Genomic DNA, 27,065 nt, shown 5'->3' with positions numbered 1-27,065 from the left:
CTGTCTGGCTTTGACCTTCCTCTCAAAACGTAAATGGCAGCTTTGACTTCAAGACACCAATACAGCAGAATCAAATGCTCCTACAATTTTGGTATCCCCATCTGATTGCCTTGTTTGTCTCTATGACTGGCCTGGATCTGATTGTGAATCCTTCAGACAAATATCAGCTTTTCTCTGACCTTATTGTAAGTCTTAGAAGAGTTGCCTAACATGTCTTCAGCCTTGAGGACGTGGTGGAATATAGGTACAAATTAATCAGTCAGTCAACAAATGAAATGCTAAAAGGAAAGCAAATGCTAGTCTAAGAAGTCATTCACTATTAAAAACAAAACCTCAAACTCTGAAGGCTCTCTTATATAAGCTGCCCTGGGAACCTGTTGAAGGCTGGGCTAAGAATCAAACACACACGCGTACGTGCGCGCACACACTTTGACCCTATGCATACCACAGATGTAAACAGGCTTTATATGAGTTTAACTATAATGGCTTGCTTCAAGGACTTCTCAAAATCTTGGTGGTGGTGAGGAACTAAGAATTCTGTTAGTTTGCTGGCTCCATCATAGAACTACAGTTCCTCGGAAACAAGAACTGACTGTTCAACCAATTTAAATTTCTAGCGTGGCTATGTCTTTTGACTTGATTTTACTTGTTGCAGTCCATATGACTTTAGAGATAAGTTGTTCCATATGATCATTGCTAATGTTTATGGGGCAAATCTACTTTCCTCTTTCATTATCAGCTCAGCTTCACAGAATGAATCTACGTGATCTCCTCTACCCAAGTAACCCACAGAGACGCCAGGATGTGATCCATTTGCATCAGGAACTGCTTAATTGCATGGAGCTAAATTTTAAGGCTACTAATGAACTGATTGGAACATTGAATGAGCATCTGGGAGCCAAGATTACATACATTAAAATGAAGGAGCATGGTACTGTCAGAGAGAACTGTGATATTATCATTCGAGCCATGAATGATATTCAACAAGAAGTATGGCAGTTTGATCAACAAATGAAGGAAAGGCTAGAGCCAGCAATGTACCAAAAGCTTTATGACATCAAACAACCTGAGCTGGAGAAAATTGCAGTAGCTCACAGAATTGTTTCCATTATACTTGGAGAGGCTACTGCTTCTGCAGGTACAGTAGCTGTAAAATTAATATGTTCAAATATTGTAACAGTTACTGTTAACAAGCTAGTTGCTCTGCTTGCTCAAATTGGAGTATCTGTTCTTGGAGGCGTTGCCATTAGTGTACTTGGATTGGGTATTGATATAATTCTTCAGGCTGTCCTGGGAGCAGTTGAAAAGGATCACCTTCTAGCATCAATTCAAAGCTATGAGCAGCATCTAGCTGAATTTAAGGAAGCCTCTGAGACATATAGGTGTGCCATCACTGAAGTAAGTGCATTGGTGAAAGGCAAAACCAAAGTAATGGTATCTGGAGATGTTCCTACCCATCAGTGACCACACCGAACACATTCTAAGATGACTGACAGAACTTTTCTTTCCTTTTTAATATGGCTAGCTCATTTATGTAATTTGCTATATAGAAATATAGAGAGTCTGGTGGCAAATCTTTGTACTGCTTACAAGGACCACTGTAAGTAAACAGTAATCGGAAGCATCTGCTTTAGGTTTCTGCAGGTATGTGAAATGAACTAATGTTCTTAGTCCAGTTTACTGCACAAGGAAGACCGTGACATCAAACAAATTTTTGAACTTGCATGAATGATTAGAGCGAGAATAATTTAAGTGTCGGACAGAGCAATCTTATACAACAATTATGCTGGGACTCCTCTGACAAGCAGCCAGAGGGGATGGCAACAAGGGGAGCCATAGACACACGCTGACAGCAGCAGCCTCCAGTGATTCACTTCACAAGACATTGAGCTGGGAAGCAGGTGATGGGAGCTTGAGCATCACCAGGGAGAAGGAGGAAATGCTCCGACTCACCTTCTGCATGTCAGGAGCAAATGGGTTTTGAATGAACACTGCAAGCTCCACAGAGCAGCTCCCTAACCAGGCAGCCACAGCAGCAAACAAGAAACACAAACGTCATGGGGCAACAGTGACAAAACGCAGTCATAGACACCTGCAGGGGCTGCTGGAGAAGCCCTAGCTGGATGGAGCAGCTCATATCTTACATGCAGAAGATCCTGGGTTCAAATCCTGCTGCATTCTCGCACTAGGAAATCAATGGGAAGGAAATTTCTTGCACCAAGTCCCAGGCTGGTGTAATATTATACTGTTGACAGAGGCATGGCCATGATCTGTAGGATATGGTGTAAGTGTGCTCCTTCCCTGGGCTGTCCACATTTCCAGCACCAAGTCATCAAACAGAATAAATTCTGGATGTCCCACTAGTGTATCTTCACAGATGGAACAGTTTCCTGTGCTGGTGTGTCAGGTCAGTGGTGCCAGTATATCTTTCGTATTGGTGCTGTAAGTTCTGCCAGTGTAGCGGGGCTTTCACCAAATCCTATAGCTCCTCAGCCAGAAGAAACTGAGTATAGGATTGTTTCCTTAAATGGTCTGAATTCCCTTCTCTCCATTTAACGTTACACAGAAACCTATTTAATACCTGTGTCCTATATTATGTCATAATTGTTTCAAGGACAAAGAAGGGACTGCAGTTATCAAAAGCACAATTTCTAATAACTCATTTTTATAGAGAGTAATACAATTGCTTTACTTTGCTTGCTGTGGACTTTGCAGACAACAGTGCACAAAATGGGTGATACAAATCTCTCCTTTTCATTTTCACAAAGTTCTCTCTCTGTGAATTAGAGGGCGGTAATTTGGAAACACTGAAAGCTTAATTCATAGTAACCTTAAGATTTACACATCAAGAAACAATTTCCAGAGGGTAGCCATGTTAGTCTGCTGCAGCAAAACAAGGAATCTTATGGCACCTTAAAGACTAACAAATTTATTCTAGATTGTCACTTCCTGCATTTAATTTCCTTCTGACCTTACTGTTTACAATTCTTTCCCCCTGCCCCATTGTACATACTGCATAAAACCTGAAATTTTCCCTAATTCTCCACGCATCTGATGAAGTGGTCTATAGTCAACAAATGCTTATACCTTGTTGTTTTTACATCATGAAATAAAATTATTTAAATGGCAAGATTTTGAAACATAAATTATATAAAACTAAATGCAAGCTTCTCTTAATATGTTGTGATTTACTTCTTAGCTTTATTTCAGGAAAAAACTCAATGTTAAATAATTTAAGGATACAAAATGAACTAAATGATCTTACCTGTGTTCTCTTATTTATTCCATCTGTGCATCTTCCACCCCAAATCGGTCTAGGACCAAATAATAAAACATACTTATTTTCAGAAAGGTGTTGGTGTATTTAGAAAATATAAATAGACTTTAGGTATATACATTATAAGGCACAAATGCATACACCAAGAGCCTACTTTGATACTGAAAGTGTATTCTGATTCTGTTCGATTACTTGTCAATGTTAGTCTCAATCCTTACGTACATCAGCAGGAGCTCACTCATGCAAATGTGAGGGATACCATATGTGGGCATCATAATCCATAGAGATATTTCACACATTTGGCTGACATTGTATGGACAGAAGATGCCTCTGATCATGTGGGAGTTCCATGTGTACTTTAGAACTTCAAATTGTGATAGTAATATTAGAATTAGCTCTTCTGTTTCCTGTTATGATCCTTTCCCTCTGTCTTCTCTTAGTCTTTTCCCAAGTTTTTAATTTCCCTCCCCTGTACTCCTTTCTTTTTTAATATCCTTTTCCGTGTTACAACCATAGACAACAAGTGTATTATTAACTGAGCTATGTCAGGGACATTATATAATAGGAGACTTAACAATACATGTCCTCAGAAGAGGAAAGCACATAGAAGCACATCAGTTCATCACAATTCTGTATGGGCTTAAACCACAGTGACAAAGCTGTCTAGCAAGAATACAACTAAAATGAACAGACAACAAAATGCCAGCCAAACCTGTGATTCGGCTTAGTAAGATTCCTTGAAAAGGGAAAATGAGGAGGAAGAAAAAGGCCAGTGGAGAAGAACTGGTAAAGTGCACATCTCGGTGTAGCGCTATCAGTAGTTGTACAGATGGTGACCTCACAGAAGCCTGTGAGGTGGGTAATCCTGCATGATACCATAAACATGACAATGACCTCATAGGCACAATCAGAGGAGCCCTACAAGATGACAGATTTAGGGTGTGATCCTATGTGTCTTTAGACAAAAAAATTCCAACATCCTGGCTGGGGAATACTGGGAGTTGTAGGACTTTTTTCTGTCTAAACATTGGATTGCGCCCTAAATTAAAATAAAGCAGATTGGCCTTTATTAAAATAAAGCAGAAAAAACATCTTTGTCCTGTTTCCTGGACTGTAAATACCCAGCTCTTACAGCTTTTGCCTTTATTCTGCTTGTTGCTCTCAGGATGCAATATTTTAAACACAAAACATAGGAAGACCATTTTTCAAGGAGATGAAAACCTTTATTCTCTAAGGTTTATTTTTTCATTTCTGTCAGATGAAACTTCTAAAGGGAGAGCCAATTCATCATGAAGTCAATTCTGATGAGACACATCACATCTATCAGTATTCATCAGTATAAGTATTAACAGAGTTCAAGTCAATGATTTTGACCTGATTGGTATCACATTTATCACTTGGTACAATTCTTGAAAGAACAGAGAGCTGCAGCCCAAGGTTTGGCTGCTTATTTCAAACTACTATGTGAAATTAGTCTGCCTCCTAGCTCTCCGGACCACATTTCCTCAGTTTACATCAGGGCAGGTAACATGGGTCCCACAGGCACCAATGCATCCCTGGATACCTTTATCGGTGCCCACCAAGGTGCCTTATTTAATAATAAAAAAAGTTAACACATTTCTTACCAGCAGCTGGGAAATACGTTTCTGCCAGTGCTGAAAACTGTGGGGTCAAAGGAGTTGTTTAGTATGTTGGGGCTCAGACCCCACCTATGCTTTGCACCCCATCTTTTGCCATGCCTCTCATGGCAGGCATTTTGTGCTGGTGTCAACAGTTTCTCAAATTGCCAGATGTGTCCATAGCTCAAAAAGTTTGCCTTGGTTTACATGTTCTCTGCCTTCCTCCTAGCACCTTTGCCAACACTTGCACTTTCCTGTGCCTCTATAACGCTTTTCCCATGTACCTCATTCCTACATCCATTTTATCTCCCTTTAAAATATTAACTTTATTAGCTGGCTAGAGGGTTCTGGGAACTGTAGTCTAATATGTCTGAAGGGTGACAGGTTAGGGAAGGCAGGCATCTGTTGCTATAATGGTGTACCTATTGGTATATGTCTCCTATGAAACATGTTTGGCTGTAATTCCACATTTACATAGAATTGCCATTAAAATCAATGGGTCTTCCAACGAAGGGGGCAATCCTATGTACTTTTTCTGTTTAAACAGGCTTAGGATTGCACCCTAAATGTGCTTAAGATTGTCATATAATCTAAATTGTCATTTAATAATAACAAATGTTATATTTGGATCATTCTGCTGCTCTTGAGCTATGATTTTATCTAGTTCTCTGAAAAGATTTGTATGATTAAGGGCGCAATCCTAAGCAGGTTTAGACAGAAAAAAGGTCCTACAACTCCCGGCATTCCCCAGCCAGCATGGCTACCTGGGGAACGCCAGGAGCTGTAGGACCTTTTTTCTGTCTAAACCTGCATACGATTGAGCCCTAAACCTTGCAGACGAAAGCAGGCAGAGCCCCCGCTTGATGAATTTTTCTAGCAGCTGTGAAGGCCAAAGAAACGATGTTCCTCAAACAAATAAACCTCACACAATCTTCGCAGCTTTAGAAAATACGTTGAGGACTGAAAGCGACGCACGTTGCTGTTTTTACAGCGAAAAAAAAACTTATTTCGGAACTCAAAGGAAAGACAAGGCGATTGTGCGAATAGCAAGCACTTTATAGTCAGGAAACCAGCAGTGGCTGGCTGGCGGGCGGGCGACCGCCCTCTCCCAACCCCTCCCGGCCTAACAGCTTTCTCGACCTAAAATGGCGCGCGTCCCTCTCCCGGCTCTTCCTTCAACGGATCTCAGTAGCCGCTCCTCCGCCTGATATCATAGAGATCCCACTCCCGGAGGCCTGAAGGGCAAAACAACCCGCGGAGCTGAGGCGAATTGGAAGGAGAAAGCGGCTAGTCACCTCTTGGGGCGCGGTCGGACGGCACCGTTGCCAAGAGATAGGAAAACAGTACGGTCCCAGGCCTTGTACACACTTCCGATCTAGCTTTGATCTGCCTTCCGCTTCCACTCTCACACAGTGTTATTACTGAGGAGATGACACCGCCTGGAGCGACGTCACAACTGAGCCTATCGAGAATTATGATCAAGCCAAGCGATCGTTTAAGTTGAGACCGACAATCTAATAACTTCCTGGCCGCTTTTGCGTTTTTCCGGTGCGGAAGAGAGCTGCCTATAGAAAACAATGAAGAAATCCAGGATTTAGGATACCTGTGATTGCTGGGCAGGGCTCAGCCTGTGTACCTAGAAACAAAAGATAACAGCAAAGGCTCAGGAATCTTGTTTTAGGAAATTCAGGACTTATTTAGTATGAAAATTGTAATTTTGGGGGGAGCTTTCAAACGTTACAAAAATTCCCTGCGAATGACAATAAAATCAATTTATTACGTTAGATGGGTGAGAGCGAGCGAGAGTACCTTACCAAAGCCCTGCCTGCAACGTAGCCCACAGTTAATCTATCACATCCCCAACCTGATGCCCTCCAGATGTGTTGGACTAGAACTCCCAGCATTCCTCAGCCATCGTAGTTGGCTGGGGGATGCTGGGAGTTGTGGTCCAAAAAGTAGAGTGTTCCTGGTTCGGGAAGGCCGTGCTGGCAGGTTCGAGAGGTGGTGCTGAAGCTGGTTTGGATTTCCAGCCCTCAGTTCCCATATTAACCCGCTCTCGGGTCCCAGCAAATGCCAATTGCATTAAATTGCCACCCAGTCTGACCCCATCGTAGCCTAAACGCAGCGCTGAAGCCCTTGTGCTCCATTATCTTGCAGACGCGGTGCGTTCCACGCGTTCAGGATTGAATTAACCGAAAGAAAAACTACACGCCATGAGTTCTTACAAATAGCAAGAGCTCCTGTCTTTGCTGCTGCCTTTTATGTGGGGGTACGGTAGGCTAAACACCCTGAGTTTTTTAAATTATCTATGGGTGTCTCTGCCATATAACCAAAAGAGAGAAGCCCTCAAAAGTAACCCGGGAACTGAACAAGAGTCTTCAATAGGAAGTTTATGTGACCAAGGGCCTCTCATTTTACCGGAAGTGCGGGCTATGTGTCACTCTAGCCTTTTGCCGTCTCTATTGTCGTTCCCGCGAGATCGCGCGGCTTTTCACAGCGGCGGCGAAGGCGAGAGTTGTCCGGGGAGCGGGTTCCGTCGGGCCCCTTTCTTGCGGCGGAGGGAAGAAGGGCGCCTGCGCCGGGCGGGGTGGAGGCGCTGGCGGTTCCCCTCACGCCTCTCCGACTGAGCGGGATCTAGCGAGTATCTCAGTACGTGACTTTGCCTGGTCGCTGCCCCGCTTAAAGCCCCCGGCCTTGGACCCAGGCAACCGAAGAGTGAGGTAGGGAGAGACTCGTTCTGTGGTGCTCGCAGTAGCGAGGGTACGAGGAGGCTGCAGGCCCGATCCCCGGGATTTAGCGCCTTGCCTTTTCCCTCTGCAGCTTTCTTTTGTACTGCTTCTCTTTTTCACTGTCATTTACCTCCCACCCCCACTGTTTTCCTTTCTCGACTTAAAAATATTCTAGGTTGGCATGGATTGGATCTTGATGGGTACAAACAACTGTTGCTAGGCTGGAGACTACAGCTGTGCTGTGTTATGGCCTGAAGACACAGTGCCTTAATCCTGTGCAGATCAAACCCTATTAACTGTCAAAGCCGAGGAACCTTAACTATCATCATAACAGAAAAGAATATAAAACTTACATTCATCAACTCTTGTCTATTTCAACTCGGAGTCTTGTGGCACATTTTATAGTAACAAATTGATTCTGGCATAAGCTTTCATGGACACTGCCCGCATTATCAGATGCATGAAGTGGTAACCTCACATTGGCAGATTTATAGACACATAGTGAGTGTAGATATAAACTGTGTTGACAGAGGGAACTGAAATGCAAAAAGAACAGACATGATTACCTTAACAGCTGCTATTCACAAAACCTGTTGGGTGATAACACAGACTTCATTGTGGTGGTGAGCTGATTAACATATGTGGTGCAATAAAACAAAAACACCAACCTTTGTCCTTATCGAAACCATAAGAAATAGAGTTCCATCTCTTGATGAATTGTACTTCAGCAATTTGCGTTGCTTTCTGTCTTTGAAATTTCTTTGTTCAAGAATTGCTACCTTAAGGACGTTGACAAAGTATTTTGGAAAGTTGAAATGTTCCTGATATCTGCTCTAGCAACAATATTACAGGATCGAATAATGACATCCACAACATCAGGAGTTCATACATCTGCTCATCTTCCATGTGCTGTGTGCCATCATTTTCAGCAATGTGCTGTGTGCCATCATTTTCAGCAATGCTCTTTGCATTTTATATAGGACAAACAGGCCAGTCTCTGTGCAAGAGAACAAATGGAAACAAATCTGACATAAGGAATGGTAGTGCTCAGAAACCAATGCGGGAACACTAACAGAGACTAACACAGCTACTCCTCTAGATCAGTTATTTGTGATCTTCATGTCTTGTGATAACAGCTTGTCTTTATGGGTGTGATCAAATTATGATGAGATGTACTTTAGAGAGGCCCTTTTGTAGAGGAAATTGTTACCACAGTGGTGTGAAGAAGGAGTAGAGGTGAGGGTGGAGGGTGGGAGGAAATAGAATTACTTATTCTGTGTTTAATACTGGCAAGATGCTGAAATTATTTTTTCTTCCTGGTTTAGTTTTATTCAGTGGAACATTAAAGAAATAAACAGTCAAAATGGGACGGAGATCTACGTCTTCCACTAAGAGTGGGAAGTTCATGAACCCCACAGATCAAGCTCGTAAGTGTCCAGATAATGTTGTTTTTAAAGTATAAGCAAGAGTATAGGGGAGATACATGATTGAAAGCTTGTAGCGTGTTAACACTTTAATAATGTTCAGGCTATAAGTGCTGCAATATGCTATGAATTAAGCATTCAACAGTGCCAGTAAAAGAAGTTGAGGCTCTGTAGAAATACAAGTTAGTGGGGTGATGGTGGTATCAAATAGGGTTTTTTTTCCTAGTGGACGTTGGGCATAACTTTGGTTTAAATCGAATTGTGGTAATTTTAGTCAGACAAAGGCATAACATAGCTGATATATATATATATATCTTTGGATACCTGAAAATGTTTTAATGTATGATAACAAGTTGTTTATGGAGCAAACTATATGACTTGCTTCATTGGAATCATTTATATGTACGGTTTCTTCATAGTTAAATCCCAATGCATATTCATACAGCATCCAGTTGACTGTGTCTGCAAAAATCCAAAGTGCTTTCAGATGTTAGGATTGCAATCCTATGGACCCTTTGAAAACTTGGGGGCTTCTGAGATTGTTATGCCCTGCTGGGCTGAAAATGGCAGGGCAGGAGGAGTAGTGGAGGTGGTCTTCACATTCTTGTCCTCCAGTCTCTTGTATTTTTGCTAGATAGGCTTTTCAGCCTTGTGAAGTTGCTTGGGGGGTGGGGTGGGGGAGGGAGGGAAGAAGACTGGCAGAGGCTCAGGATAACTTGTATCCTGGGCTTTCTGGAACTCCCCTTTTCCTCCTCCTCTGAGGTTGCTTTTCTGACCTCAGTGAAGCAGCCAGCGTGGTTCTTTCCATGCCGGCTGCAAGGGGTGGGGGAGGAATTCGAATTTCTGATTCCCCCTTCTGAGGTTGGAGCACTGACTCCGACCGCAGAGGGGTTTCCTGAGCTGTCCTTTGTTCCCTGGAATGCTTGCCCAGAGGACTGTAGGATAGCTCTCTGAAGCATGTAACCCATTTTCCTTCAAGACAGTTTTGGAAAAAAGTAAAGTGACTGTCAAGGGCTGGTCAGGGAACACTTTGTGTGCTTTCAGAATGCTTAGAGCTAGGCTTCGGGGGCTTCAATTTTTCTAACTGGGTAGATGCTTTAATCATAATTAGTGTGGCGCAGAGTGGTAGGCGGCCGTATTGCAACCGAAACTCTCCCCACAACCTGAGTTCGATCCCAGCGGAAGCCGGGTCTCGGATAGCCGGCTCAGGTCGACTCAGCCTTCCATCCTTCCAAGGTCGGTAAAATGAGTACCCAGCTTGCTGGGGGAAAGGTAGTCACGACTGGGGAAGGCAATGGCAAACCACCCCGCTACAGTCTGCCATGAAAACGCCAGCGCAAGCGGCGTCCCTCTAGGGGTCAGTAATGAGCCAGTGCATGCACAGGAGGAACCTTTCCTTTCCTTACATAATGGTGGACTGTAACAGAGAAATTAGCCATTTCAAAACAGACCTGTTTGTCCACTGTGGACTATAATGTTCTGTACAGAACTACAACAAAAAATAAGTGTGGTTATTAGGTAGATAAGTGACTGTTAGATGGAGATATCAGGTATAACTTACCTTTTGAATATAGCACTGAATATAACACCAAAAAAGAGTGAATTATGTGTGTTTTGGATTGTGAACAGAACTTTTTTTACCCTTGTTTTCTTGAAAAAATATCTTATTTAAAGCAAATCAGTTTTACACAGCAAATTAAACATGAACTACATAATAAAACTTAAATCCATCATTCAGTAAAATTAATACCATAATGAATGTTACCTTTTGTATCAACATTAAGTTGTTAATAAAGCGTAAGGCAGCACTTTGCTCTTAACCTTAGCATTCCAATACAAGACAAAACTACATTTTTGAACAAACATATCTCCCTGTTTATCCTCCCAAACCTTAACTATATTTGTCAATTTTGCTATATGCTGTGTCCTAGAGTCTTAATAGCCATTCAGATATAGAAAGTGAACTTAAGTTTTTCCCTCTTTAAGTTACACTCAACCTTGCTGCTGTTAAGGAGTAACATTTATTAACAGCAAAGTATATTGTACTTTGTAGTTTTAATTTTTGTGAACTGCCCAGAGAGCTTTAGCTATTGGGCGGTATAGAAATGAAATAAATAACCATTTTGAAATCTTCTTATAAGACTATAGATTTCAAATAGCAAAAAAATATTATTACTGGATCAATGCTAATTCATAACCAGTCATGTAATTGTAATATGATCCAAAATTAAAATCCAGTATGTTATAATACATTACCTTGTTGGATTATATGGTCTAATCCAATATAATTCCTGAAGACATGAGCCAGATTTGTTGCACTATGCCACATTTCCAAGAAATATAAACTTTGCGTGTTTCTCAATCTGTAAATGAAACTTTTGTGATAGATGCTGGGATGCTCCGTTTTGTATGTCTGTTTCATTCATTCCTATACCACCCAATAGCCGAAACTCTCTGAGCGGTTCACAAAAATTAAAATCACAAAGTAAAACATAAAACAATATAAAATATGAGAGTTTAAAGCTACAGTATAAAAGTACAACCAGAATAAAACCTAGCAGCAATACAGAGATTTAAATTACAGATTTAAAACAGCAGAGCTAAAAGACTAGAGTGCTAAAATACTGGGAAAATAAAAAGGTCTTCACCTAGTGCTGAAAGGAGTACAACATAGGTGCCAGGTGAACCTCTCAATGGAGCTCATTCCAGAGCCAGGGTGCCACAGCAGAAAAGGCTCTCTTCCTGGTAGCCACCCGCTTCACTTCCTTTGGAGAAGGACCCCCTGAAGATGATCTTGAGCTGGGTCTGGTGGCATTCTGATGTGTAAGTCAAGTTAGAAGGAAGGTAGTTTTACAACTTCGTTTGTTATTCCATGCTAAAAATCCATTCATGTTTCATTTCAAGAGGGTGATGGGAGCTCTTTAACAAAGGATGACATAAAAACAATGGCTAGAAATTGGGCAAAGTTATAATACCTTGTGACAGTGATTTAATATTGCAGGAAGAGTCCTTCAAGGGTAGTGAATGGCACACCTTGCCCTTACAAGGTTAAGGTCCACTTCTGACACTTTCCTGCACAAAAATAATTGCCATGAAGGAAAATACACGTATACTAATATCTGAAGTAGTGCTTGAGTGTTTTCCACTGCCAGTGTGTAAGCTGGTTATAATGTTGGTATCTGTGCATTTTCCTGCATGGTGGTTATCTCTGTGTTAGGGGAATGTAATGTGGGGGATGTAATGCAGGTATTGGCCTTGTTTTGTTTGGGCAAACAAATTAGTGGTTTACTTTGCACTGGATGAAAATGACCTTATTTCACTAGTTATATTTTATATGGATTCTAAAAGCTAGTAGGGTGTATAAATCCTGGCTTTTAAGTTTACTCTGAAGTAAGTTCCACTGCGTTCCATGAGACGTATTTCCTAGAAAGTGCCATTAGGATTGCAGCCCCAAAGGTTGCAAGTACTAGGTCTGAAATTGATTGGCTTTTTCAGATTGTTTGTATCTTTGCAGGCAAGGAGGCCCGAAAGAGGGAGCTGAAGAAGGTGAGAGATCATTGCCTTAATTAAAAAAACACAGGCTGGCAACCTTGTACTCCTATTTGTTATGTTCCTCACATAAATGGGGTGGAGTTCATATAGTACTTCCATGTCTGGTTAGCTGATGCATCTTTTCCTACCTAAAACAATTTTCTTGTCTAAGTATTTCATAAAGTTTGAGAAGTGGTGCATTGTGGTGTGATTAATGTTTTGTAATGAAATGTATTCAGCTTGCTTTGGTGGATAACTGTCTTGTTCTCATCTGACAGTACAAGTATCTATGCCAGGGGTAGGCAATTTATGGCCCTCCAGATGTTTTGGCTTACAGCTTCCATCAGTCCTAGCTAGCATAGCCCATGGTGGGTGATGTTGGGAGATTTAGGCCAAAACATCTCGAGGGCCACAAGTTGCCCACCCCTGATGTATGCATTGTTTGGCCAAAGAAACAGGATACAGAGAAACATTTTACAATAGGAAGCAAATGATGTAAAACTCTACAAAACCAGAGACTGGGCATAGTCAGTATACACACACAAACACACACACACTGAGATTCACACTGCATTTAAAATCTGAATATACAGTCCTTTTGCGTTGTTGCTTTAGAAGTTACGGAAGTCAAAGTTAGAAAACTGGCACTGCTTGTTGGTTATTTACAGATGTCGCCCACCTAACACAGGTTTTTTTCTGGCTTTTATTTTCTGGGGAGTTCAGAACAAGAAGCAACGCATGATGGTGCGAGCTGCAGTGTTAAAGATGAAGGATCCCAAGCAAATAATTCGGGACATGGAAAAACTTGATGAAATGGGTGGGTTTGAATATATGTCTCTTTGCAACCTCAGTGGACAAAAATAGGTCTATATTCTTGAGGAACTCCTTTTTTGCCACTCCCTTTTCTCTTTCCCCTTCTTTCCCATGTAGTAGGATGCCAGAGAAGGGACAAATCTCTCTTTCCAGAGGTACGAACTGATTGCACGCAAAGGGCTTTTGAAATTAAGTTAAGGGCTGTGTGAAGTTAAACCAAATGCTACATGCGGCCTGGGGTCTGCTGGTTGTCCTCCCTTGGATACAGTAAAGTCACAGGTTACTGTTAAAACCTGGTAGTTATTTTTGCCTGTTTTGTTTTTAAGGACATATACTCCCTTTGAGCAATGTTTCTAGGGTGGCTTCCAAAAAAGAGAGAGAGAAAATAAATATCGTAAAATACATGAACAATTCATAAAAAAGTAATTGGAACAGTAGTTAAACTTGTTTAATATTTTTTAAAGTCCTGGGAGAATAAAAAGGTTTTAACTTGTTGGAGTGCCACCAGGTGAGCCTCAAAAGTTCCACAAATGGGGTGCCACAACAGAAAAGTCTGCCTCTCCCCAATTGCTAACGGCCTTCAATGACAGGAGTACCTGAAGGAGACCTCCAAGGGTGATCTTAACTCATGAGCAGATTGATGTGGGGTTCCTTCCAGTTCCTGGGTGTCAGGCCATGTAGGGCTTTAAAAACAAGCACCAGCACTTTGAATTGTGTTCAGAAATTAATGGGAAACCAATAAAGTTATCTGAGCACTGGCATGATGCACTCCCAATGATTGATCCCAGTTAGTAGCCTTGCAGCTGTATTTTGGATTATTTCTAGGTTCCAGACTGTCTTCAACGATAGAAAGCTGTGTTAAGAAATGGAGTGGTTTATTTGGAAGCTCTTGTAGGAAGGAAGAAATGGAAGGAGCCTAGTGCTCATGTCCTGGCTTCTGTTCTCTTTTATTGGCACCCTGGAGGAAATCTGCTTCAGATATTCACAGTTCTGTTTCTGAACTCCTTATGCATGTGCACATTTGTTATCAGTTTGGGGTAGCAGGAAGAAAGGAAGGGGAAAATAGTGACTGACCCAGGTTTTCCTTGTAAATGTCTCTTCTTTCATGTGGTTGTCCCAATCCTGCTAATGCTGGATCAGAGTTTAACCCAGTACAGCAACCACAGCTCAATGAAAAGGTGCTGAAGGACAAGCGTAAGAAATTGCGCGAGACCTTTGAGCGTATCCTGCGACTCTATGAGAAGGAGAATCCAGACATCTACAAGGAGTTGCGCAAGCTAGAAGTGGAATATGAGCAGAAGAGATCTCAGCTCAGTCAATACTTTGACGCTGTAAAGGTATCTGCCCTTGTTACTTTTGAACAGTGTTGGTTTAATTTTGCTTTCTTCTCTCTGATTATGCATGGATGGTGTGAGGCCAGTTCCTTAGTTGCTTCTCAGCCATACCGTGTTTACTTATTGTGTGCACAGCATGACCCTTCCTAGTAACCATGCATGCAAAAGGGGGTATGGTTATCATTTGAAATGCTCCATAAATCCAGCTCCATGTGGCAAGTAAGAATATAAGAGCTATGCTGGATCAGACCAAGGGTCCATCTAATCCAGCATTCTGTTCACATAGTGGCCAACCAGCTGTCAACTGGGAACCCACAAGCAGGGCATAAGTGCAACAGCATCCTCCCACCCATGTTCCCCAGCAACTGGTGTACACAGGCTCACTGCCTCTGGTACTGGAGGTAGCACATAGCCATCAGGACTAATAGCCATTGAGAGCCTTTTCCTCCAGGAATTTGTCCAACCCCTTTTTAAAGCCATCCAAATAGGCTATTCTGAAGCAGCTTCCTGTATGGTTTGGCGACTTAAATCTAGGGATGGCGGAGAATTCCACCACGAATCTCAGTGAGGCCAAATGCCAGTGCATTCGGCCCCCCGAAATCTGTGGCGGAACGAAGCCCCCCCGCCCTACCACCCCGCGAAAGGCACGCGAAACAGAGCACCCACCTGGTCCCGTTCTTTCTGCTTTTTGAATGGCGGCCGCATGTGCGGCCGCCATTTGTTCCCTTTTTCCCCCTGTGATAGGCTACGTAACTACTTATGTAGCCTATCACGGCTAACTCAGAGACACCATTTGCATCCCTATGGAGGCCATGATAGGCTACGTAAATATTTTTTTTGTAGCCGCCGCCATTTGTGTTCCATTTTTTTCGCTGTGATAGGCTACGTAAATATTTACGTAGCCTATCATGGGGGAAAAAAAGGGAACGCAGATAGCTGCCGTAGCCGCAGCTGCCATTTGCGTCCCTGCGCAGCCCAGCAGCGGCCAGATGTCGCTATGGGCGGTCCTGGCTGGCAGCTCCGCAGAGTTGCTGCGGAGCGGAGCCGGTGGGCGAGGATTTCGGGGGGAGGGACGGAGCGCCTCCCCCCACCGCGGATGTCACGAAATGAAACAGGTAAGTCGTTTCGTACATCCCTATTTAAGTCACAAAAGAACCTTTGCCTTTTCTAGTTTCATTGGGATGGTTGAAATGACTGGGATGGCTTCATTCCTGTAGCTTGCTGTATTATGTTATTTATTTCTGCATGGTTGTATTACAGACGACCTCCATGCTGTTTACATGTCTGAGTTGAGCCTTAGCAGGGAAACCAAATGTTGTGCAGTTGGTAGGTGGTTGTTGTTATTATTCCTTAACAAAGCACCTCAAATTTGCTAAGGGTTGCATAGAGATTTTTTTAAAAAACAGATAGTCCTTGCCGCTAGCTTACAACTGAACAGATGCAACACAGGAGGGAAGACAAAATGAGCAAACTTAGGCACTAATTCAAATTATGTAATTGTTTTATCATGGTCTGCTGGAATGGGGACTGTTCAGGGAGGATGGTAATATCAGCGGAGCCGATAGGGTGGACCCCGCTGTTCCTCTGCTGTTGCCAGTTAGGATGTTTGTACATTAGCCTCTGAAAGACAAGTGGGAGCTCATGCTGTGGAAGTTCTTGAGGCTGATTATTAATAGCATGTATTTCTTTTTGGCCTGTGCCACTTTTCTGTCAAAGCACTCAAGATGGTTTGTGTTTTATAATACTTTCAGTCTATGACATATTTTTTTAAAAGAAAGAGGAAGTTAAAGCATATTCAGGTCCTAAGTCTTCCATACTGTTACACAGTGAAGATATATAATCAGGTCACTGCAGGAGACAGTTCTGCAAGGAGAGGGAACCCAGGCAGCAGTTTGTCCCACCTGATGGAGGTGGCCTTGCTGTTTTGCCTTTCTGATGCTGCTAGGTAGAATTTATTTAGCAGTGCTAGTGTTCAAAGTGCCTCACATCTTAATTAAGATTTGCCAATATTGTTGTTTCTGTATTGCAGCCTTGCAGGGTTGGGCTTAAACTGCCATGTTATCTTAGCTCTTTGGTTGCCATACTTCCTTTTACGCTTGTATACTTGTTGTAATAATTTTCCTTCTCAGCACTTAATAATAGACACTTTGTCTATTGTTATTCTTCTAGGTTCCTAAACTCTACTGCATTAATCTGTTGATTCTTGTTCAGTGCTTCTTAAACACTATGTAAAAAAAAATAACGACATTGTTCTCATTCACTTTTGCCGCAGAAGTTAGGTCTTCAGTGGAAAAATCACACTAGCCCCGTTTTAGCTTATGGTGGGCATGCTTCCTTTCCCCACTGGGTGTAGGAAAAGGAGGCTTTTAAAAACTCATCCTGTTACCGCTTTTGGTTGCTATTGGAATCACTTTCTGGACCAACCTACCTAAAATTAATAGGGATATGGTATTTGAAGCAGTTTAGCAACTTACAGATGCCTGAATGTGTCTTATGCAAGTGAGAAGAGCACATACTGCAGCCTCTTGAAGATGAATCTAAGGAGCATTTTAATCTCTTGCAGAATGCTCAGCATGTTGAAGTGGAGAGTATCCCCCTGCCAGATATGCCTCATGCTCCTTCGAACATCCTCATTCAGGACATCCCCCTCCCTGGAGCCCAGCCCCCTTCTATTCTCAAAAAGACATCAGCCTATGGGTAAGAAGGAAGTACATTGCAGAGGTCAGAAGCTCTTAATAGGGTTGGGGTGTGTGGGTTAGAATCCTATGTTGCAATTGTGGTTTTTTAAAAGTAGGCTCTTGTTTCTATTTTACTTGTGTTTTTAGAGGTATTTTAACCATAGCCTATCATTTGTGGACTTGTTAGCTGATTTTTTGTTCATTCAGTGGAACGGTGCTGCTCGAATTGTAGATTAAGACATCAGAAATGGACTGTGATATCTTTTGGGCTGCTTGTTTGTGCAGGAAAGTGTTGATTTAGCTGCAGATGAAATCTGGGTCACAAGCAGCGACTTTAGAGGCATATCAATTGAATTGAATGTGTTCTTATGTATACAGTGTTGTTGCTAGTGGGAGGGGGTGGCGGAATGCTAACTGTAGCCCCAAAGGAGACAGTTAGAATAATCTTCCCTGGGCATAAATAAGTAGCCAGGAACTGTAGCAGAAGTAGCAGTAGCCAGCCAGTGCTGCATTAGCATCCAGCTCTCTGGAGCTGGCTAGCAGTGAAGCATGATCCTAGCCCAGAGAGCTTCCTTCTGCACAATACCTGCAGCTCCTTTTCCATATTGCGACATCCCTTGCTACTCCAAACTGTAGGGCTAGGAGTTGGAAATAAATTGGTAAACAGTGCTGTTGTCTTGTATTTTCTGCGGCCTGTGCTAATTTTACAGCTCCTACCCAGGGGCTGCTGAAAACTGTCCATGGTGTTTTGTTGGCACACATAGCAAGAGGCTTGCAAACGTATTGCCCCTTGTGTGAAGTGTTGCTATGCACAAAGGATTTTTTTATTGCCATCTCCTGGAAGATGTAAAACATGAAATGGCTCTCTGATAATCTTTTCCTCTTTCTGTGATGTTTAGTTCCCAGCATACCTTTTGGTTTGGTTTTGCTTTCCCTTTTAAGCATTATTTAAAACCTTTCTTCTCTGAGGTGTTTATAAGTAACTTCCATTGTTGCTGCTGCTTTGTTTTATTTTAATTACTCTGTTTCAATTCAGATGTGAATGTTTTGAACATGATCTGCATCTTATTCTGCGAAAGCATTTGATTCTTGAACATAAAAAATATGGCAGGCTGTATAATAGCTTTGATTTGGTAGAATTGAAGGGCAGGGTCTGGAGCATAGTGGTTTAATCTGTCAGTTACTGAAGCCATCACAACTAATCGGCTGGGTTTGCATGTAGTGCTAAACCATAGTTTAGCATTATGTGCCTGAGCCTTGGCCTCATGTGCTCCTCCTCTCCTCCTTCTGTGTAGCTGCGAGGAGATCAGAAGCATGTGGTTCTGTTTTCAACTAAGTACAGTTTGTTGTTATATCTGAACACAGACAAACTATGGCTACTGCTGATTTTAGTTCCAAGTCATCTTGAATCCATGCTTTCATAAACCTGATTCTGGCTTGCTTCAATAAACTGTAGTTAATACTAACCACATTTTCTGGTTTGAAAACAGCCAACTGTAGTTAGTTGAAAATGGAAGCAGATGCTTCTGATCTCATGGCTGTGCCAGAGGAGGGGTGTGTGCACAATCCCAAGGCAAACTGGTCCATTTAGTAAATCCTTCATCAAACATAAGCCTTTATTGTAGCATGACTTGTGGAAGGCAGGGAGAAGTTTGGACTCAAAACTTTAAAAATCCTTAACTCTGTACTTTTCCAAACTTTATTTCTAGACCTCCCGTCCGGCCTGTTTCTGTACTTCCTCCTCCTGGGCATGGCGTTCCTCGCTTACCTCCAGGAAGGAAGCCACCTGGACCTCCACCAGGGCCACCTCCACCTCAGGTACTGCAGATGTTTGCTCGGAAAGTCGGATTCTCCCTAGAAATGGCCCCTCGGAGAAGAGAGGAGGAAGTGTCTTATAGTCCAGAAGCAGGTGAGTGGCTTTCCTCTCCCCCAGCAGTTACCATTGCCTGGGGAAATAGGAATTTTTCTGACCCTGTTGTATGTTGCCTCTCCTATATGCTGAAGGGATGGAGCTAGAGAAATAGTTTTAGTTTTGAAGACTAAAATGTCCGAGGAGAGGAAAAGTCAAGCACATTGTAAAGGGAGCCCAATATATGATTTTCCCAGCAAATTTAAACAAACATTCATCATCAAGGAGAGCTATCTAAGGAATGTTGTATATGTGCTTAAAATGTTTCTAGCTCCCTGGGAACAGAATAGGCTTGATATTACAGGCAAAACAAGCTGAGCGTGATACATGTTGCATTGATTTTTTGGGGGTGGGGGCTCCATGTCTGAATTTCTCAGGTCCACGAGGACATGATGAAGAAGCTTCGAGTACCAGTGAAGATGAGGGGTACCCTGAAGATATGGATCAGGACAAGCACGACGACACTACTGATGACAGCGATAGTGACAGGAGCGATGCAGACAGCGAAGGGGATGAGTTCATGCATCATGACGAGAATGCTGAGAGGGAGGGTGGTGAAGACAAGAAATCGGGTAAGTCTCTTAGGAAAGTGGACTTGGATTGGACAGTAGCTCTACTTTGCCTTCATAACTGAACTCCTAGCTAAATGCCCTGTTATTTGAACAGAGCCAGTAGAACAAGCATGGATAGAAATCTGCTTTGTCCACATTTGAATTACTGTTTAAGCTCCTTTTCAGCATCCTTCTGTAGTGTTGGTAGAATAGTACAAACCCTCTTTTTCCTATGCATTTTATTTTGCAAAATTGTCCTTGACTAGTTTGATGCCAAGTAGTTGAATCTGTATTCCTCCTGGCTGCATCAAAGGATAAGCTGCTCTGTCGGCTTGGTTGGGACCAAGTGCAGTTTGGCTCCTTCTTTCCCAGAACTGTTTCCCTTAGTGGCCATCCTGCCTAGTCATTATAAAAATTATGTAACTTTATGTAAGAGTTGATATCAGAATCTTCTCTCTCTATCCCTTTGTTTGTTATCATGCCCATAAGATTGTAAGCCTGAGTCAGAGCCTATGTTTGTGTTAACTCTTCATACAATCCGTAGAAGATATTAGGGGCATGCTAATAAATAATAGCTGCTAATAATAATATTGTTGGGTTGTTAGGCTGGCAGAATTGTGATATCGGCATCTCTTGCTGTTTTAGCAGAAATGACTTTCTGCAATAAGGTCTAGTAAATGTTGGGCTCATGTATAAAGCTCTCTTTTTAGCCTTGGAAGTAGGTAATTATTCCATCCTTGAATAGCAAAGTTGATCTGCCTGACTCTTGGGATATTAGATACTGTTAAAGCATTCCAGACATTAAAAGTGATAAAGGTTGTGATTGCTGATAAAAACACTAACCCTTTGCCACATACTTCTTCAGGTCATAGTGTGCGGTTTGCTGACATACCTGGAAAATCGCGGAAGAAGAAAAAGAACATGAAGGAGCTCACTCCACTTCAGGCCATGATGTTGCGAATGGCTGGTAAAGAAGCCTTGATTTTTCTCAGCTCTTCTTGTCCTGCCCTCTCCTCCCTTTTATTTTTAGTTGCAAGCTACAGGAGTCAGCTTGCTTAGGGAACAAACTCTCAAATATATTCTTAAGCAAGGATTTGCATTAAGGAACTAGTATGTGCTTTATAAATAGAAACTGGCATGATGGGTCTATTTGCTGTGATAACCTGCATGCAACTGGTAACCTGCATGCAATAGATATGAACCAAGGAATTTAGGAGGTAAACAACCCTTTGGCTAAATTAATATGAAGATGGAAAGGAAGTCCAGATGTTCCCATGTTTTAGTCAACCTGGTCATGGGAAGGCTTGTGTGGATGTTTTCCACAGTCTATGTGGGTTGACAGAATCCCACAATCTGCTGCTGCCGTTCCCATAAAATAGCAATGTTGAGGACCATTGGAGTAGAGAGAACTTCAAACATTAGAGGTACACCATTTGTGGAATCCACAAACTAGCTGTGACCAGTTTTTCAAAGATAAGACATACACATGATTCTAATCTTAGGGGTGTTAGCACAGTAGATATGATAGATTAATGAAAATCTGAGTGTTGAAACATGTACATTATCATTATGGAATTAAACATGAACATATTAGGTCTGTTTTCTAGAACAACACATGTCCACCAACCACACCCTGTTTCTCACCCCATGTCCATGATGGGGTTTTTAGTACATGTTATCCTTTCACAAATTGCCAGGGTGGGTTTTACTCCCAGTTTTTTTTATGTACACACACTCTCTCTTTATTACGAACAATCCCTCCCAAATGAAGGCCCTTTAAAAAAAGTATTGGCTGCGGATAAATGTAACAATTCATAATAAAAAAGAAGTTTGTTTTATTTTGTTTAGTATTGTACCATCGGGTCGTATGGGAAAGACCTGTCTTCCCCAACTTGGTGCCCTTCAGATGTGTTGGACTAAAACTCTTGTAATCCCCAGGCAGCATGGTAATTGGTAATTGGGTGTGGTGGCTTGGGATGATGGGAGTTGTGATCCAACACATCTGAAGGGCTTCAGGTTGGGGATGACTACTGTACTACATCAGAGTATGCTGAATGCTGTATTTGGTCAGCACAGTTTCCCCCTATATTTTGATGTTTGTTAGTGACACAGATCATGGTGGGTTATCTTTTTATGCTGTTTAACTTTTTAAGCCTAGTATCTACAGAGCCAATGAATACAGTTTTAGTTCATCTATATTAGCAGTAGCCTCTTGAGCATCTAATTTCTTAGTGTTGGATAGCTTGTAAAATATGCTTTTGATGTGTTGCATAGGTGTTTGGTTGAAGAGTTTTATTTTGGTGCATGGTGACTTGTGTTCCGTTCGTGTGACCAGTTCTTAGTCCCATTAATTTTCATGGGATTCCACTAATATGCAAGGTTGAGCCAAGCTAGATGTGACATTAATTGTGTATAATGCAATTGATGTGCCTGGGTTTTGTCATACCAAAATCCATATTAGAGCAATACCTTTATTTGGCCAACTCAGAAGTCACCGAAAATGTGCACACATTTTTGTTACGTAACAATTGGGTGGGGAAGCCTGCTTGCATTTCAAATAAATGCAAATAGCAGCTTGAGAGAGGGAACATTTGTCCCAATGGTGACAGGAAGAGAAATATAAACTTCCCCTTCCTACATGCCCTGCCCGATGAACCCTTTGCTCAGGCTTTCCTGTGGCTGCTATTTACGTAACAAAAACTTTGAATGTCATGTCTAGCACCGCTGAGAGCAGTATGGCGGTCTTCCTCCATTTTTTTTTAACCCACATGTCGAAAAAGTATGCTAATTGTTTGCATCGCCTTTCCAGTAGGTGGAGGAGAGGCCTAAAGGAGGTTGAGCATAAATGTTCTGAATAATCCACTCTTTCACTGTGCATCTAATTCTGTCCTGTTGTGTGGAGATCATTTTTGTAACCTGCAAGATAACTTAATTGCAGGGAAACGTCTTTTCTTTCCTGAAGCTTCATCTTGTTCTGTTGTATTGTTAGACTGCAGCCTATAATCTACATGCCTCTAAGCCCAAGAATACTAATAAAGGCATGACCTGCATTCCTTTGCTGCAGGTCAGGAAATTCCTGAGGGAGGCAAAGAAATAGAAGAATATTCTGAAGAAGAAGATGACGATGATGACGATGACTCAGATGCTGAGGATACACCACAGCAGCAAAGCACGGAGGAGTCCCACGCGGAGACGGCAGCGTCGACACCCTCTCAACCAGCCCAGGCGCCGCCACCGCAGCAGCAGCCGCCCCCTCAGCCTGTTCCTCCAGCCCAGATGCAGGGACCGCCCATGCCTGGGCCACCCCCCCTCGGGCCACCTCCTGCACCCCCCTTAAGGCCTCCAGGGCCACCTGCTGGTCTTCCTCCTGGTCCTCCTCCAGGTGAACACTTAAGCGTCCACAATCCCAATTTTGTCTTGCTTTGGGGTTCCAGGTTGGAAATCACAATAGTAGGCAGTCTTAAACTTGCCAAGTAGTGATGACTTCCCTCCCACACCATGTGAACGTTGCATGGGCTCTGCTGTCCTTTGCCTGAGGCGGCAGTCCAGTTTTTGTTGTTAAGCCACGTAACTGGATTGGAAATGGTAGGGGGCTGGCTGCCTGGCTGGCTGTTTCATACATTTTCAGCAGTTCTAAATGTGAGAGAACTTGATTCAGAAGGAAAAGCAAAGTATTTTGATTACAATTTAGGGCGCAATCCTATTCAGATAGGTGGCCGCCCCCAAAGTCGGAGGCGACCGCCTATCCAGTGCAGGGCAGGAGAAGCGTGGAGGGGATCATTGCCTCCTTGCTTCTCCTGCCCTACATTTGCGTTGAGATAGCCAATTGTGGCTGTCTAGCCACGGGAGGGCAGAGCTGGGGAGGAGCTGGTGCGTGTCACATTGAATGTGTCCTACAGGCATTTCAATCCTCCCCGAAATGCCCTCCGGGAACGCCCCTTTTCGGCTGCACCGCTCTCCTCTTGTGAGCGTGGAGCATAGGGCTGTTCCGCATTGCCCCCGAGGCAGTGTGGAAGTCGAGGGAGGTCAGTTCTCTGGGAACTGACCTCGGAGTGTGGGCTCCGAGGTTGGTTCCCAGAAAACCAGATATCCTATGGCCATCTAGCTGCTGTCTAGCAGCCATGGAATTGCTCTCTTAGTCACTGTTTTCACAGGCTGAGTTGCAGTGTCCTCAAGCAAGGCATTTTTTTAAACATTTAAATCAGAGTGCTGAGAAACTAAGCACAGTAACTGACAGAGGGCTTTGAAGTAAATGAAGATGTTTTTGTGTGAATGCTTTCAGGGGCTCCTCCATTCCTCAGGCCACCTGGATTGCCTGGACTGCGTGGGCCTTTACCACGACTCTTGCCACCTGGACCGCCCCCTGGCCGCCCTCCTGGTCCTCCACCTGGTCCTCCTCCCGGTCTGCCACCTGGTCCTCCTCCAAGGGGGCCGCCACCTCGTCTACCACCTCCAGCCCCCCCAGGTAATGTTCTAACTTAGCAGTGGGATGTCCATTTTGCCTCCAGTGATTAAGTTAAAGAACAGAGGCCTTGAATTAGTCTAATAGTTGATGTAGTCTAATAGCTGATGTTTTCACATGAAAAATAAGCTGGTATTATTACTGTCTCTAATGCCTCCAGTCAAAGCATAAATGTCAGTCAGACACGTGACTGGGGCTTTTATGCCATATCAAAACACCTCCTGGATTTTCATACAGACTCAAAATGTGTGTCAGCATAGAACATGAGCTTATGCGAAGGGGAGGTTTTTATGGGAAATCCATTGTATCCCTAGTATTGCTGTAACTTGATAATCCTTTGCCTCATACTTGCTGTTGAACAAAGATCAGTGGGATAACTTTTTCTTTCTTGCAGGTATCCCCCCTCCTCGTCCAGGCATGCTGCGCCCTCCTTTGGTGCCTCCACCTGGGTTATTCCCACCAGCTCCGATTCCAAATCCTGGGGTACTCAGTGCTCCTCCCAGTTTGATCCAGCGCCCCAAGGCGGATGATACCAGTGCAGCCACCATTGAGAAGAAAGCCACGGCCACGATCAGTGCCAAGCCACAGATTACCAACCCGAAGGCTGAGATCACCCGCTTTGTGCCCACAGCCCTGCGGGTCCGCCGAGAAAACAAGGGGACAACTGCCTCCACCCAGAGGAAACCTGATGATGAACCTTCTGTTCAGATAACCAAAGCAACTCCGAAGGCTGGCTCTTCTGCCCCTATTTCTGTGCAGACCAAGGATGATGTGTATGAAGCTTTCATGAAGGAAATGGAGGGACTCCTGTGATAATCTGTTCCCAGTTAACCTTTATGTCCTCTGCGATGAGATCAGACTACTGCGTTAGGGGTTCCATGTTATAGTGGCATCCAGTTGAAGAGCTCCTTTTCTGACAAAGAATAGTCCCCCATCCCAGTTAACGTATGATCAGACTTGGAGAGACCAGTTGAGGGAGTGGAAGAGGGACACACTCACCTACCCACCCTGTTCAGTTGTCCATGCTCCCATGGAAAATCTGTTGTCTTTTTAATTTTTTTTTTAGTTAAGGGGAAGAATAAATTTGAGGAACCAGAATGCACTGGTAAACTATCTCCTACACACATACCTGATCATCAGGTTTTTATGTTCTGTTTTGGTGGCTTTCTATAAATATTTTGTAATGCTGTTTCGAGTTGGGTGATTAACTGGTTTACACAGTCATAGAGGTGGGCAGGCTAGTGTTTGCATATACAGCATGCAAACATTTTGCGCCTGGTATGCCCTGCAATCACTTCAGTGGCTTCTTGCTGACAGGAGGAATATCATTGTCACATGAAAGGGAATAAATATTTGATGTATTACTACCCTTTCTTGATTGGATATCTGTTAATACCTTGGATTTAAGAAGGGAAAGAAGTAATGCAGAGGCCCTGAGAAATGATCCATATGGAAGGTAGCCAGTGTTGCAAAGATTTCTAGTAAATGTCCCTAATTTATGCAGCATCCATGAAAGGGAGAATTGCTGTTGGTTCCAGTTGGGAGACATAATAGTCTTGTACTTCTCATGCCTCCCCTTTTCCCATCCTTGATATTTGCAGCAGGGAAACTCAAATTCTGTACACTAAGTAAAGCAAATTATGTTACATGCAAGTATTCAACGAGCTTGGCATTTGCAAGGGAAGGAGGATGAGAACAGCAGGAAATGAAAGGGAATTAAGATTTTGAAGCAGCCATAAATTGAGGCACTAAATGTCCATCCCCAAACATGCTTGGAAGTTGTTTCCAACCCCTCTTTCTTTATTAGACACAATGTATTTTCTGTATTAGACACAATTTCTAAGCTTTTGTCCACAACCACTGAGAATTAGAAACTTGGTTCCTTCCACTTTAAGGTAAAATTTGAGTTTACAAGGAATCTAAACTCGGTTCATGTGCATAAAATCACAAACAGATGGAATAAATGTACTGACCATTAAAGGACAGCAGCCAGAAGGTCTTGTTAATTGCCATCTACCTGTTTTGACAGAACTGTGACGAGGTACAGTAGCACCTTGCTTGATGGGGGTGAGAGATGTGAAAAAGAAGGTAATAGTCACAGGAGGAGGATGGGTTGCCTGTAGCAAGTATCGTCCATAGGATAGAAATTAGTTATCTTGTGTCTTATACTTTTCAATCTGTCTGTAGTTTTGCATGGATGCAGGAACAGCAGCTTGTTCTACTCTACAGGCAAAATATGTTGTATAAATGTGGATGACAAACTTTATTGCCCTGCAGTGTTTACAGACAACATATCTTAAGCCCATCTCCTGTCATCCTACTACAATATTTGAAATCCAAAATGTCCTCTTAATACTATGTGTAGTGAGGTTCAGACACAAGATCTCTGGCATCTCTAGTTAAAAGGGTCACAGCAGTGGGAAAGAGCTCCAGCCAAAGTCAATGTTTGGCTAGATGGACTGTTATAAGGTAGATTCATATGAAGCCTAAAAACAGTTCAGTAGTTCATCAGTTTGGGTGGGCAACTTGTAGGCCGAAACATTTGGAGGGCCACAGATTCCAGCAGCCCTAGTCGACATAGCCAATGCTGTGGGATTGTTGTTTAGTCGTTCAGTTGTGTCCGACTCTTCGTGACCCCATGGACCATAGCACGCCAGGCCTTCCTGTCCTGTGTTCTCTCCCGGAGTGTGCTCAAGTCCATATTCATTGCATCGATGATGCTATCTAGCCATCTCCTC

The 27,065-nt window shown here is 42.9% G+C and overlaps 4 protein-coding genes across 24 annotated transcripts in view; 2 read left to right on the top strand and 2 right to left on the bottom strand.

Moving 5' to 3' along the window:
- PDE6H (phosphodiesterase 6H) overlaps positions 1–6,284 on the bottom strand; it is a 192,599-nt gene extending 186,315 nt beyond the window's left edge. The window contains exons 1-2 of the mRNA XM_084810108.1: positions 6,192–6,284; positions 3,266–3,314 (exon numbers count right to left, since the gene is read on the bottom strand). The gene's annotated coding sequence lies outside the window, so the exon portion shown is untranslated. The remainder of the gene's footprint in view (positions 1–3,265; positions 3,315–6,191) is intronic.
- C7H12orf60 (chromosome 7 C12orf60 homolog) overlaps positions 1–8,050 on the bottom strand; it is a 135,351-nt gene extending 127,301 nt beyond the window's left edge. For 11 of the 20 annotated variants that reach the window (XR_014784337.1, XR_014784332.1, XR_014784339.1 and 8 more), the window contains exons 1-2: positions 6,192–6,284; positions 3,266–3,314 (exon numbers count right to left, since the gene is read on the bottom strand). The gene's annotated coding sequence lies outside the window, so the exon portion shown is untranslated. Of the gene's footprint in view, positions 1–3,265; positions 3,315–4,902; positions 5,050–6,036; positions 6,285–6,499; positions 6,533–6,705; positions 6,798–7,000; positions 7,096–7,121; positions 7,228–7,314; positions 7,522–7,978 lie in introns of those variants that run through there. The other 9 variants (XM_084810094.1, XM_084810095.1, XM_084810089.1 and 6 more) reach the window with 9 other exon arrangements.
- On the top strand, positions 748–1,464 carry SMCO3 (single-pass membrane protein with coiled-coil domains 3). Its single transcript, XM_084810111.1, has one exon. The coding sequence runs from the start codon at positions 754–756 to the stop codon at positions 1,462–1,464; it is 711 nt and encodes a 236-aa protein (XP_084666237.1). The 5' UTR covers positions 748–753.
- On the top strand, positions 7,382–26,330 carry WBP11 (WW domain binding protein 11). Of its 2 annotated transcripts, XM_084810079.1 has the most exons (12): positions 7,382–7,616; positions 8,951–9,052; positions 12,564–12,595; positions 13,304–13,397; positions 14,534–14,730; positions 17,291–17,424; positions 19,115–19,314; positions 19,692–19,886; positions 20,731–20,832; positions 22,930–23,247; positions 24,148–24,330; positions 24,722–26,330. In XM_084810079.1, exons 2-12 carry the CDS (start codon positions 8,989–8,991, stop codon positions 25,138–25,140), a joined length of 1,938 nt encoding a protein of 645 aa, XP_084666205.1. In that variant the 5' UTR covers positions 7,382–7,616; positions 8,951–8,988; the 3' UTR covers positions 25,141–26,330. The 2 variants fall into 2 exon arrangements, with proteins under 2 accessions (XP_084666205.1, XP_084666206.1); XM_084810080.1 differs by lacking the exon at positions 12,564–12,595 and having other exon boundaries at positions 24,722–26,326.
- The last annotated feature ends 735 nt before the right edge of the window (positions 26,331–27,065 follow it).

Source organism: Heloderma suspectum, chromosome 7 (genome assembly GCF_057233095.1).
Source record: "Heloderma suspectum isolate Gila_16-S chromosome 7, 16-S_ref, whole genome shotgun sequence".
In the NCBI taxonomy this organism is placed as follows: domain Eukaryota; kingdom Metazoa; phylum Chordata; class Lepidosauria; order Squamata; family Helodermatidae; genus Heloderma; species Heloderma suspectum.
Note: the sequence above shows the minus strand (reverse complement) of the source record. Positions and strands in the feature narration are given on the sequence as shown.